Here is a 13,879-nt window from a genome sequence, read left to right on the forward strand (position 1 = left end):
CACTCAAGCCCAAAGGCAGTGTGAGCAGCCCTGGCAGCACCCTGCGCTCCCCGGCCAGCAGACAAGCGGCTGTTCACCCGGAGCAGGTGTCCCCGGCCAGCAGACAAGCGGCTGTTCGCCCAGAGCGGGTGTCCCCGGCCAGCAGACAAGCGGCTGTTCGCCCGGATCAGGTGTCCCCGGCCAGCAGACAAGCGGCTGTTCGCCCGGAGCAGGTGTCCCCGGCCAGCAGACAAGCGGCTGTTCGCCCGGAGCAGGTGTCCCCGGCCAGCAGACAAGCGGCTGTTCACCCGGAGCAGGTGTCCCCGGCCAGCAGACAAGCGGCTCTTCACCCGGAGCAGGTGTCCCCGCCGCTCCGCTCCTGCTTCCCGCCGCCCTGCCCCAGCCCTGCCGGGGAGCGCTCCCGGGGCCGAGCCAAGCCTGACACCCGCGGGAGCAGGAGCCGTGCCGAGGGACAGAGGGAAGGAAGGGGCGGCCGGTGCTGCCCGCCCGCTGCACTTACCGGGGCCGAGGAGCGCGGCTGTGGCCATGGCGCTGCCACAGGAGCCGAGCGGGGCCACAGGAGCCGGAGCGAGGCCGCAGGAGCCGAGCGGGGCCGCAGGTGCCGGAGCGGGGCCGCAGGAGCCGGAGCGGGGCCACAGGAGCCGGAGCGGGGCCACAGGAGCCGGAGCGGGGCCACAGGAGCCGGAGCGGGGCTGCAGGAGCCGAGCGGGGCCACAGGAGCCGAGCGGAGCAGCAGGAGCCGAGCGGGGCCACAGGCGCTGAGCGGGGCTGCAGGAGCCGGAGCGGGGCCACAGGAGCCGAGCGGGGCTGCAGGAGCCGGAGCGGGGCCACAGGAGCCGAGCGGGGCTGCAGGAGCCGGAGCGGGGCCACAGGAGCCGAGCGGGGCTGCAGGAGCCGGAGCGGGGCCACAGGCGCTGAGCGGGGCTGCAGGAGCCGGAGCGGGGCCACAGGCGCTGAGCGGGGCCGCCCCTTCAGCACCGGCCCGGGGACAGCGCCCGCCGGGCCCGCCCGCCGCTCCGGGCGCTCCGAGCGGGGGCAGCGCTGGCTCCCGCCCGTACAGCGCTACCCCTGCCTCTGCCCCTGCAGCGCTGCCCCTGCCTCTGCCCCTGCAGCTCTGCCCCTGCAGCGCTGCCCCTGCCTCTGCCCCTGCAGCGCTGCCCCTGCCTCTGCCCCTGCAGCGCTGCCCCTGCCTCTGCCCCTGCAGCGCTGCCCCTGCCTCTGCCCCGCAGCGCTGCCCCTGCCTCTGCCCCTGCAGCGCTGTTCCTCTCTCTGCCCCTGCAGCGCTGCCCCTGCCTCTGCCCACCGCCTGCGGCCAGGGCACGGAGTGAAGCTTCCCGCCTCCGGGAGCGGCCTCGGCTGCCCCTGGCACACCCTCTGCGTACATTTCTTCTCTTAACACAAACGCTGAGCCGGACCGCGTCCAGATGACACGCAGCAGTTCTTCGGCAGCTTCCACGGGAGCTGGCACTCCCTCCGCACTTAGTTCTCTCTCATTTGATCTCTAGAGAAATTAACAGAGTAAGTCTTTGGCTGCCGCCTCTAAGCTCCTTGGGAAATGCCTGTTCCTATGTCCTATCACCTTCTGTAAGCACTTTTCAACCCATCTTAGGAGTAAATTTGTTTTCATCTCCCATGTGGAATACAATCTTGATCAGTTAAGGAGAGAGAAGACTTATGGAATATGTTGGATGGCAGACCAGGGGAACAAATAATTAATCTATAGTCTGGTCCCAGATTTGACTATGAGAGTAACCTCAGGTGTTTCACTAAAATACCTCAAAAACCAGTTTGCCGTATAAGTCAGCAACTGACTTGGTACTTAACAATGGAGCAGTCAGCCATAAAGGATGCAATCATACACCTGCTGGCTCAAGTGTGTGTGCTTTTCTTTTGCAGTGGAAGGAGGAGGGAAAAACAGATCCCTGCTGATTTCCCCATGCTGCTCATGAATCTTATTTTCACAATTTTTTTTACTGTATTTGGTCCTTAAATGCCTAAACAAAAAGATGTTATAAAATTTTCAGCTTAGCTATTGGAGAGACAGATATAGCGGTTGAAATCTTGTCCCTGCTGACAAAGCAAAACTTGACCCAAAGTCCAAATTTGGGTTATTTTTCTTAGCTCAGGAAAAATCTATCTTGCCTGTAATTTCTCTTTTTATTTTATTTTACACATATTTTTAGCTAGTTTTTTAAACTGCATTATTTATGTAAGCTCTTAATGACAAAATTACCAAATATTTGTGGGCTTTTTAATTGTTCAATAAATAATATATTACTTCACCCAATATATCCAACAGCCACAGAAAAACCTAATTGTCAAGTAGAAAGAACAGCTTGAAAGATTAATGTAATTTTAGCTGTGAGACAAATTCTAGGTTGGAAAGCTAAATTTGCCTTTGCTTTGAACCACTGTAATATGCAGCAGTAGGTTATGATACGTCATTGAGTGAGGGCTGACTTAAAGCAATGTTTGGTGTATTCTCCATCCTATAAAACACTCTCCAGGTTAATAACACATATCAGTTTTGCTAAAACCAGAGAATGAGATGGTTCTCTCTATTTAGTCCAGAAGAAAAGGAAAAACATTGTGGTTTTGGAGGCAGGGACAGGGAGATATTATCTTGCATTCATTGTGACTGCAAGGCACAAGCTTATCACTACAGTGACAACAGTAAAGGAGAAACAGGTCAGGAAATCAGACCTTCAAGACTGTGAAATATGCTGAGACACAAAGCACCAGAATGATGGTGGCACAAGAACTCATATCTGCAGGAACAAATATGCTGTGATTTAAACCCTATGTTTAATGCTGCTGTGGACAAGCAGAAACAATGGCATGAGAACTCCATTTCTCCATTTATCTCCCTTTCAGTAGTGGAAATATTAGAATAACAAAGCAGCTAGAGGTAGCAAAGCCCAATTATGGCTCAGATTTTAGATAACATTCAGTATTTATATGCTGGATAAGAAATGTTAATTCATTATACACTCTCTTCTCACAGCTATTTCTATCTCCATTGCTGGCTATTGCTCACTATTGGGTTTATTTCTCCTAGTGACAATTTCAATTAAAAAAGGTAATTCTTGAAATTTTAAAAACTAAAGAAATAAAAGAATATTTTCATCAAAAATATTTTTAAATGAAAAATCTTTTCATAAAAGGAACCAGATATTTTTCTTGATAACCATATTTCACCAATATTTAGCTTGATGGCCAGAGTCTCTGGCAAAAATTGGTTAATGCTCTCTAGCTATCTTTAGAATTTCAAATGTGATATATCTGAGTGTATAATTTGTGTCTGAAAGACATGCTGTAGAAATTGTCCAGAGAAAACCCAGAATCATTTGCTAATGAATGTCTCATATTTTATTTATCTTCTCCACAGAAAAAGTACTGCTAAGTTAAAGTTGTGGCTAAAAGAAATTCCTAGAAATGTTGGAACATTTTAATTCTGGAAATAAGAAAAGATGAAAAAGAGAATCAAGATATGCTTTCTCTTACAAAGACAAAATTAAGGCCAGAATCTCCCTTTCTAACACAGCACAGAGCACCTCCAAAAACTGCCACTGACCTTTAGTGATGTTCTTTCCTCAGAACTAACTCAGCTAACACAATTTATCCCCCTGGCATTAAGGTAGCAGCAAGAATACAAATTGTGTCAGCAGGTGCTATTCACGCCCTCTTTAGAAAGATGCTAATTGGGATTTGTCCATGAGCATCGAAATTTTGGTTCTTTCTTTGCTGGCCCAGGTTAGGAGTACTGAACCCTCTTCCTCTCTGTTTGTCTCACAGGGATCTGGGGAACACACCTGACAAGGCATAAAAATTTTGTTGCCTTCCACGGTGACCCTTCATGTTTGAAAAGTATACATACTCCCCTCTTCTGCTGTCCAAGTTTCCTTAAATAACCTTTGCTTTCTACATTCTTTCTCTTTCTTCAAGGATAAGCCAAAAATACATTTTCTGAAATAAAAATATAGCTTTCCCAAATTTGGGCATAATAGACATTTTTCAACCATGGGCTGAGATATTTCATGTCTCAAATAAATGATTACTGATAATTATTTTGCAGCTGGGTTGCTATACTAGTTTTTAACTTTATGACTATTTATTTGCTTATAATTAAACAAAAGAAAAGCTTAGAGGACTTCTGAAATTCCATTTCCCCATATCTGTAATGTTTTAATTCAGCAGGTGTTTGTTAAATCATTTCAAATTTTATAGAAAAACATATATCTTGTTCAACATTCTTTAACAATTCTGCATTTTCCATGGCTGAAAATAGTCTTCTTATGGTAAAGGAATTGCAATAGCTCTGAAATCAAATCCTGCTGTGCTTTCCACAGTTATTTGGGTTTTAGTTTTCTTAGCAGAGACGAAGAAAAATAATGTCTTAAAATAACATTGATATAATAGCTATACTTAAAAATGAAGCTTACACACATGAATATTGAAAATCCTATTATTTTATTTGATATTTAAACATTCTGTCCATTTAGATATTTTTCTTTATTATTTTTTAATTAAAAAAGAGTATTCTCCTTTTCCTCTTTAAATAGAAAACTTTAATATCCAAATGAATGCAAATCCCTTTCTCTCACTTAACAGCAATGAAAACTAGGAGGAATTGCAACAATGTCAAGTAAAACAGCTGTTGGGGAAGGCTAAAGCATAAAGTGATTGAGCACTTCATAAAACTATAGTTGCCATGATAGATAATACATTGCATGACATTAGGTCAAAGAAAAGCCTAGAAAAATATTTACAAAAGGTAATCAAATAACACCTGGTCAATTAATAATTGGCTTTATAGAAACATTTGAATACATGAGACTGTCTTCTTCCTATGCCAAATAATTTTTAATAGAAAAGTCCTCCCTCTCATCTTACCTATTCTTTTGAAAAATCTGGACTGAAATGCAAGAATAGTGCCACAGGGAAATTGTATCTCAGGTTCTCATAATTAGCCTTTTTCTGACCAATAGACCACATTCGTCTAGAAGACTAAGTCTCCACTGATGCACCATGTTCATCCTTTAAGGAGAAAAATACAATACACAGTAGGAAGCTCCAGGCCAGAGAGATTATCCCATAAATAGCTATATAGATCTAGAATTGATTGTATCTTTAGTTATAAATGGCAGTTGAGAGGGAAGTCATGAAAATGAAAGACAATTAATGTTCCCTACGTTAAAGATTTTCAGAGATCTTCTGGAGCAACACGTACACATCACGGACTAAAATGAGCTACCCAAGTTAAAATGTCCAGTCCTTCCGAGGTGCTGACACTTGTTATTCCTATTGGCCTGAGCAGGAAATTTGAGCCTATAGCACCTTTGAGCATCACATAAGTTTTATTTAAATGGTCACTTTTTAGGCACTCAAATCTGAAAAAAATAAAAGGCTGTTTAAGTGTAATCTTATGAAAATATGTGACTTTCAGCACTTTGGATTCACATCTTAGAAGCAGGTCTGTACTTAGAAAAGTAATGTGGGCTCTCCCCAAGCCAGTCTGAAGTGAAAGTTCCATAAGAAACATAGAACTTACTACAAGTGGATTTGCAGAAAAAGAAGTGCAAAGTAATGCCAGAATATCACTAGTGCATAAGTAAGCATTCTTTGTACATGAATCAATCATTTATAGAAAGAGGATATAAATAAATGGTGTTTGAGCTTTCTTTCAAATACTTAGATTTCTTCATATGATACATTTTAGAACATTTCACAGCATCTAAAATGTATAAAAATAAATATCTACAATATTTACAAAGTATGATACAATCCAATCCTTAAAAAGAATTGTAAAGACATGTTCTTTAGCTCATACTGAGGTAAGTAGGTTTCTGTAAGACTGAGAAAAAAGAGGATAGGCAGTTATTTTGAGGGAACCCCTTTGTCCAGTTGTAGTCTGTACCACAGCTAAAAGCATGTGACACTCTGTGGCAGTTGTAGTGTATTGAGCCAAAGTCATCCTTGCTGTAACTCCATCGAAGTGAGTTTAGTTATGCTAGGGACAAATTTATCCCACTCTGCATTCTCTGGTTTGACAGTGTCTTCTGCAGAAACCCTCATGGCTTCATCTATGTTTGAAGTCACGTTCATCCCAGGTATGTGGAGATGCAGCTCTGCTGACTTCAATGGGCTGAGCATCGCTGGGATATCTGTAGATAAAATAAAGATTTTAAATAATTTCACTGCTTGTATCAGGTGACTGGCTAACTGACTCTCTGATTATCTCTCTCTGAACACTATGCAGGTGATTATCTATTAGTAAAATGGTCTTCCAGAAAATGTTTCAAATTGCATTTGAAAATTTGAAGTGAAAGCTTCTTGACTGAAGACTAAGGGCATTTCTAAGGCATAAATATAGACTTTTTAACTTTTCAACATTTTAACGTGTTCTACTACATATTATTATGCACTATTAAGTACATTGCCCTGTGGTTCCTTATCCAGATGCCTTTCTGACCAGCAGTGCACCATGGCTTCCTGTTTATAAATCAGTCATGGAATCACTAATAGTTTGGGTTTGAAGAGACATTTAAAGACCATCTAGTCTAACTCCCCTGCCATGAGCAGAGGACAGAGAGAAGAGAATAAATCAGAAACAAAGGGTAAAACATAATTTATAGTCACACTGTCATATGAGTTTCATATTTGTAACTTTGCTTGTGCTGTACATAAAGGAATGGCAATGCTACTGAATTCAGGTGAAAAACCCTATTCCTTCTACATTAAGTGAAAAGTGGCTTCCCAGCTGTTCCTGGACACATTCAATAGCCTACCATGGAAAAGAACAAAACTTTTGGAAAATAAATTAATATGAATTGCTCTTTTGACCAGCCTAACTCACACCAGAATGCATGCTAAGCAGATAATTTGAAATAGTAAAAGACATTAACAGTAGTTCAATCTCTACACTAAGTTTTGATTAAAACATTTGTTATTAAATATACCACAACTTCAGCTAATTAGATGAGAGCTGTTTATATACACAGTCCAATGATAGGGAAAATAATTTTCATACTCTCAGATACTTGTTCTTTATTTACTTAGGAATGTAAAAGAAGTACGTATCCAAAGAAAATATTTGTATAAAACATGACTGCTTTGCTCCCTAGCTATCTGCAACATGACTTGAAATAAATGTGAGAAATTTTCTTTCCTCATTATATAATCAAAGTTATGGCATATTCTATAAAATATTTATTTGAATTTTCTTTTCTTCTTAAAATTAAGTCACTTCTTAATTTTAACACCCTTCTCTCTTTGTGCTCGGATCCCAATATTGATGGATGCAGAATTAGAATTTCATTCTATGGGATCAAAAGGCATAGGGACCAGTATACTAACAGTGAGTAATAGATGCAGTACCATTTGATGGAATTGTGTTTATGTTGGTCAGTACAACGTGTTCTGAAAGTTTTGAAACGTTATCAAAATTGCTGATCTGGGTGGTCAAGGATTTCCGACTCTCTGTACTGGCACGACCTCTGTTGAACCGTTCGTCATGGTGGCTGCGAATGCCAAAGATGCAACAGGAAAATGCTGCTTTAAATTCTTCTCTAAATTTCCCTGTCAACCACAAAAATGACTCATGAAAAAATTGTACTATAAACTGCATTTCATCAAACTTTATAGATTAGGATATAAAGGAGTTATCTAAAGCAAAATTAATGTGAACCACCCAGATGCTCTTCTAATGCAAAAGGAGAAAATCACAGTTTAATCATCTTGGAGAAAGACAGAAAAAAGACAACCTTTCTAAGAAGACATGTGAGGTGTGATGTGAAGACAGAATTATTCTTGGCTGGACAGAATGGACAAACTAGAATGATTAATGACACCACCTCATAGATAGTCCGCTGATCATTTACATATGTAACATAAAAATAATTGAGCAAATATAGGCTTGAATGACTGTATCTTTACTTGATATGTGAAATGGGAGAGCATGGCTAATTTGTGTTTTATCATTAATAGATTTTTAAAGAAGATTCACAATGTTTGACAATTCCATGCTTTTGGGGTTCAGAGGAAATTGCTCAGATCATTATCATACTACACACCAGAAAAAAACTATAGTGGGCCAATACGTAGTGATAGTCAATAGAGTTTTGCCTCCCTGTATTTAGCTGCAATACTACCAGGTCAGGTCCTCATTCTGCTCTCCAAGCCAAATGACACAAACACAAACTGTGAGAAATCTATACTAGCAAGTAAACAGCTGTTTTTTGAAGTTGACCCTACTTGGCACAGTCTGGCCATGCAGGTACTATTAAAGACTCACAGCCTCCAAATCTCAAGACTTGGATACAACACAGCAGCTGGGGACAGCCCCCAGACTGTGCTACCTGCCAGAGGGCATTCAGGAGTCTTTAGAGGAATGTTAATTGTTTCAGATCAAAGTCATGCCAGGAACTTCTCTGCCACATTAATGTCACACTCTAGCACCTGGACTCAGGCCCCGGCACACTCCAGGTTACTTTTTGGTAGACAGCTGAGGGTAATGGGATACTTCAGGCAACTTCTTCTAGGAAGAGGATCTAGCTCCCACTGGAGGAGCTGAGCTGAAGTTACACAGTCATTAATTTTTGCTGTGGTTCATTACATTCAAATTACACATTAAACTTGAATTCTAGGTATCAGTAACTTACCACTGAGGAAGTTATAAATAATAGGATTGGCAGCACTGTTTGCATATACAAGCCAGTGTGAGAATGTGAACCAGGCATATACAGTTTCTCTGTCATCAGCATGATTAAACATCCCCAATACCCTACAGAAAGAGAAAAGCAAACCTGAAAGATGGCAAAATTGGAATTCATCTTAAAAAATTTTACAACTTCTAGCCTGATATTATCTCTGATGACCTATTTGCAGTACCATAAAAAGGCTGATTCAGCAGTGCTCTCTTACTTGAGAGAAAGAAATCCTCTCCCCAGCCCTCAGCCTCCTGTCTTGGTGGTTTGGCACAACTGAGACTTTACCATGGTGAAGATGCACAAGTTTTCTGCCAAGTAATTAAAGTCATCTGCTGTAACATAAGCCAAGAAAAGACAGGAAAAGTTGCTTTTGATGTACTTATGTCACTGATCTTCCTGGCTCTAGGCCCACTCTCCAAGACACTCTCCAGGCCACTCTCCAAATATCTCTGGAATTGAAAAGGTACTGTTGAACTGGCCCCAAACCTGAGGCTAACCCTGGGCCTACTCTGCTATTGTTGTTGATGTAGCCTGTGTATTTCCTCTTTTTCATGTTGTAGGAGCCATGAACCATCTTCTGGAAATAGTTTTCTCTCTAAATTTCCTACAAAGGGACTTGATAATGAAAAGTATTTAAATTAGGCCTCAGGGAAGAGCTAGAATTGAGTAGGATGTATGTAAACCTTGAAAATCTCCCTTAAAAACTAAAATGTTCCAATAACACTCCAATTAAAAAAACACTAATAACATGCTCATTGTTTTTGGATATTCAAATCTTCTGGCTGTTTGCCATTATTTATTGGTATTCCAGGGGACTCATGAGGTGTAACTTTACCAAAGCCTCAGTCTGTCAGGCACTGTACAAATACCAAGAGTGTACACAATCACATACGAAATGCACAGAGACAAAAAGATAAAAAGTTAAAATACAGCTTCATAGGACCAATGGAAGTGTTAGTCTAAGGTCTCAAAACTGTACATGAGTAGCTTATGTTTGAATTCATCACTTCACAGCCCTTAGAGCCAAGCCACAACACTGCATTCTGCTGCTAACCTTCAGCTCCTGCTTTAGGTGATTGCACTTCCATGGGGGCATTTACAGCAAACAAGCTGCAATTCCACATAAATGATGAGGTTTGAAGAGGAGATAGGTTAGATCATTTTCATGAGGAAGATCTTGTTAATAAGAGTTCCACAATCTGGCCTCTAGTTTAAGTACTATGGATAGGTTATATATATATATAAACATATAGGTGTTATTTATATTATTTTCTCGTAATACTATGCTTATTTTCCACTTCTTTATCATGAAATAAGTAAGCTTATCCTTCAATAGTATCTGTCAGAATAAAAGGAATCTTGTAACAGAGAATTCTGGTTTTACACAGAAAGCTTTACCAAGTGTTTATATTTTGAGATAAACTTTACCTTTTCAAGACATTAAGGATGCTAATTGGTAGGTAGCAAAGTGCAAAAACCAGAAGGACGACCATTAGCATACGTGCTGTTTTCCTTCTTGCACGAATCTGTTTTATTTCAGCTGCCACAGCACTAATCTTTGACTTTGTTGATTGTCCCAGCCCTCGGGGCTGTGCTGAAGGCTGCTGAGGTTTCCATTTCTTCTGAACAACAGAAGAAGTTCCTGGGATCTAAGGCAAACAGAATAAGGGGCATTTTGAAAAACATTTTACTAAACCAATTTTGTCAGCAGATATAACAAGACAAATAGACACTTCAACATACGCAGTGTAAGCTCACAGGGATAAAAAGGATTTTTAAATTAATTTAATTGACGCAGCTGCAGGAAACAAACTGAATTTGAGACACACAAGAGAGACAGCATAAAAAATTGTGTTTTATACACAGATATCAACTGATGCTCTCAAGTTTTCTTTACTTCCCACATACCTTGCCTTGCCTGCATCTTCAGACTATCAACAAAACCAACCCTATTGCTGCAATTACGTTGCTTTAAAGTTCTACATCAAATGTTTTGTTGTATAGCAGAGTAGTTTTCCCCATTAATATGCTGCTAATATAAGATACCAAACAGTTTTTCAGTACTGGAAAACAAGGATTTAAAGCCTACAAAGCTTTAAGTGCCATAAAACTTCCACACATGCAACTCATATGACAGTGAAGTAGCTAAAGAAATAATCACAGCTGAAGTGTGGATCTCTCTGCAAAGTTCTTCTAAATTGAGGGAAATCATGGAAATCACCTTGTCCTGCCAAAACACAGGAAGAATTAGATTAGCCAAAGACATGCAATGAGTTGCATGTAGGACCATGCTATTAAAAAAAATGGGTTTTTGTTTCCTGTGCCCTTACATAAGACAAGCCAAGTAAAACCATTTTGCTTCAGTTCTTCTAAATTACTTCCTCCCGCAGCAAAACGTGAAAGACTGCAGATGTCAAGGACTTTCTCAGAGAACTCTATTACAATTACATTTATAATATTTTCAATGTCATACAGTGTGAAAACCTTTTGGCTAGAAATACAGTTTTATTTATGTGTAGTACAACTGTGTGTAGGGTGACTAATATCATGAGAAATATTTCAACTTCAAAACTATCTGAAAAGTTCACATTGTCTATTGTAACTTTTTTTTTTTTTTTAACCAGGGCTTATCCAGACAAACTGACCAGAAAATTATGAAAATTTAGTATTTATTTAAGAAAGATAAAAGTAAGACAAAAAGCATGCACATTCAGAATTGTTCTAGAAAACCTACTATGTTGTGGTTTTGTGGGGTTGGGTGGGGGTTTTTTTGTTGGTTTTTTGTTTTGGTCTATTTATTTATTTGTTGTCTGGGGTGGGAGTTGTGTGTGAATATCTTCAGACAAGCCCTTAGTTCAGCATTTATGTACACACCAAACATGATTTACAACTATTGGAACATTTTGGCAAAGTTGCCATGTAATGAGCAGAAAATCCATTAAGCAGAACTGGGGATAAATTCTAACATTTCGTTTTTACTAATGTATCCATGGATTTAACAACATGGATAAAACAACTCAGCCCCTTACACTTCTCCTGTGGATTCCCCCTCACACAGCTGAAATCATCAATTACCAGCTTGACAACTGCACATCAGTACCATTGCAAGGGATTTGCCCTACTTGGCTGTGGGGTGTAGCAGAGAAGTGATAGAATGAAAGGAAATTGTCTCAGGTTAACCCAGGGGAGGTTTAGATTGGATGTAAGGAAAAATTTCTTCACAAAAAGGATAGTCAAGCCTTGGAACAGGCTGCCAGACCACTCCTGGAGATATTTAAAAGATAAGCAGAGGTGGAACTTTGGGACATGGTTTAGTGGTCAACTTGGCAGTGTTATGGTTGTTATGGTTGAATTCAATGTTTGTTATGGTTGAATTTAATGTACTTAAGAGTCTTTTGCAAGATAAATGTTTCTATGATTCTGTGATTATGCACAAATATACACAAGTGTACACATGGGAGCAAAATGCATATATTTGCTTGTTGGTAATTAATCACTAAAAGAGATAATTTTGAAGCATTTGTGTAATTCCAACATTTTATGAAAAGCCTATTAGCTGTGAATATACAAGTACTAAAATTTAGAGTATTACTTTCTTATGCACCTTTTCTCTACCCCTCAGATAGTTATCAAGGGGCTTACAACCAAAGAAAATTTCTCAAATGTAGTATCAACTTGCAAAGATTGGGAGGGTAAATTTCAACTACCAAAAAGAAAATGGATAAAGTTCCTAATTATTAATTCAAATGTGCTTTAGTGATAATGCATTCAGACATGAGGAAATTGAAGCATAATAGGAACTTGATATTACAAATTGTGTATCAACATTTTCATGATATTCAGTTCATTCAGTTCTGTTTGTACAGAAGCCATTTTTAATCAACTTAAAATCCACACAAGAACATAGGCTTCTAAATTACTACCTCCTTACTAATAATTAAAATAATTACTCAAAATTTATCGAATTTTTTGCATGATTTTACTTGTCTTTATAAAATTGAGTCATTAATTCAAAGATCTGCTTGATTTATACAATCAGAAATTTTAAGATCTATTACACAAAGTATGGCAATGATAACTTGTAATTCAGTCTTCTCTTTTTCATTTGAAAATTTGCATGCACAAGTACATTTTAAAAAATAACCTTTAGAAAAAATATAGGGCATAGAAAGCATCTACTGTTAGTTGTTTTTTCTATCATGTACATATGAAAGGCTCATTGTACCTTGCAATAAGATCACCATATTTAACTGAATTTCTGGTAAGCAGCATGATTTTTTATTGAAACTGTTACCAAAGAACACATTTAGAGCACTTCATTAATTTGTGCTACATGACTGATTACAGCACACCTGCTGCACCTAGAAAAGCGCCTGACGCCTGCAGCCAAGTCATAGCTGATAATAGATGTGCAGTGGTTTTAATTTCACTTAGTGCAGCCTCTTATACTTAGTGCTATCATCTAGGCCAGGCAGAGAGACAGCTGTAATTTGGCGCCACTGACAGCACTAAGCCTGCAGTAGAATTTCTCTTTTTGTCACTGAAAAAAAAAAGGATCATCCTAACCTTGCCAGCGCGCAACATGAATAGGGAGAAGAAACCTGAAGAACAAATAGACCAGCTAAAACAAATGGGAGTGAAGGTGGGGGAACCCAAAAAAAAAAGGTTGGTTTTCAGTCATTCAACTTCTGCTCTGCATCTGAGCCAGCAATTTCAGCTACGTGTAGGTTAAGAACAACTGCTTTGCATTAACTTAGTTAAACAGAGCTTGAGAGGTTAGGCAGGTTGTAAAGAAGAGGAGGCTGAGAAGGATTATGGTGATAAAGCCATTAGGTGATACAGGACAGATTCAGCAAGGCAGAGCATATTAGAACCATGTTTAGACTAGACTTAAAACTAAGCAAGAAATCCTCTGCTTGAGAAGAGTCCCCTCAAACTGTAAAGGTTGAATTTAATCTCCAAGCCATCTTGTTATTTAATCTTATCAACCTAAGAAATTAAAAGCAAAAATAATAATTTAAAGCTGACAAGCAGGATAAACAGCAATTCTGGTTTAACCTAATCTGATTAGAAGTGACAAAAATTGCTTTTATGACTTATGGACAATATCAAAAAGCCTTAAAGTGGATTTGGTATTTCCTGTGTGTGAGTTACTTGTGAGAGATATATTC

The 13,879-nt window shown here is 39.9% G+C and overlaps 1 protein-coding gene across 1 annotated transcript in view; it reads right to left on the reverse strand.

The window, feature by feature from the left end:
• Nucleotides 1-4,503: 4,503 nt before the first annotated feature.
• Nucleotides 4,504-13,879, reverse strand: part of HCRTR2 (hypocretin receptor 2) — a 33,647-nt gene continuing 24,271 nt past the window's right edge. Inside the window, exons 5-8 of the mRNA XM_063153407.1 lie at nucleotides 10,137-10,357; nucleotides 8,661-8,782; nucleotides 7,378-7,578; nucleotides 4,504-6,164 (exon numbers count right to left, since the gene is read on the reverse strand). Coding sequence (XP_063009477.1) covers nucleotides 5,971-6,164; nucleotides 7,378-7,578; nucleotides 8,661-8,782; nucleotides 10,137-10,357 — 738 coding nt within the window. The 3' untranslated portion in view covers nucleotides 4,504-5,970. The remainder of the gene's footprint in view (nucleotides 6,165-7,377; nucleotides 7,579-8,660; nucleotides 8,783-10,136; nucleotides 10,358-13,879) is intronic.

The sequence above is a fragment of the Melospiza melodia genome, chromosome 3, assembly GCF_035770615.1.
Source record: "Melospiza melodia melodia isolate bMelMel2 chromosome 3, bMelMel2.pri, whole genome shotgun sequence".
NCBI classification, from domain to species: domain Eukaryota; kingdom Metazoa; phylum Chordata; class Aves; order Passeriformes; family Passerellidae; genus Melospiza; species Melospiza melodia.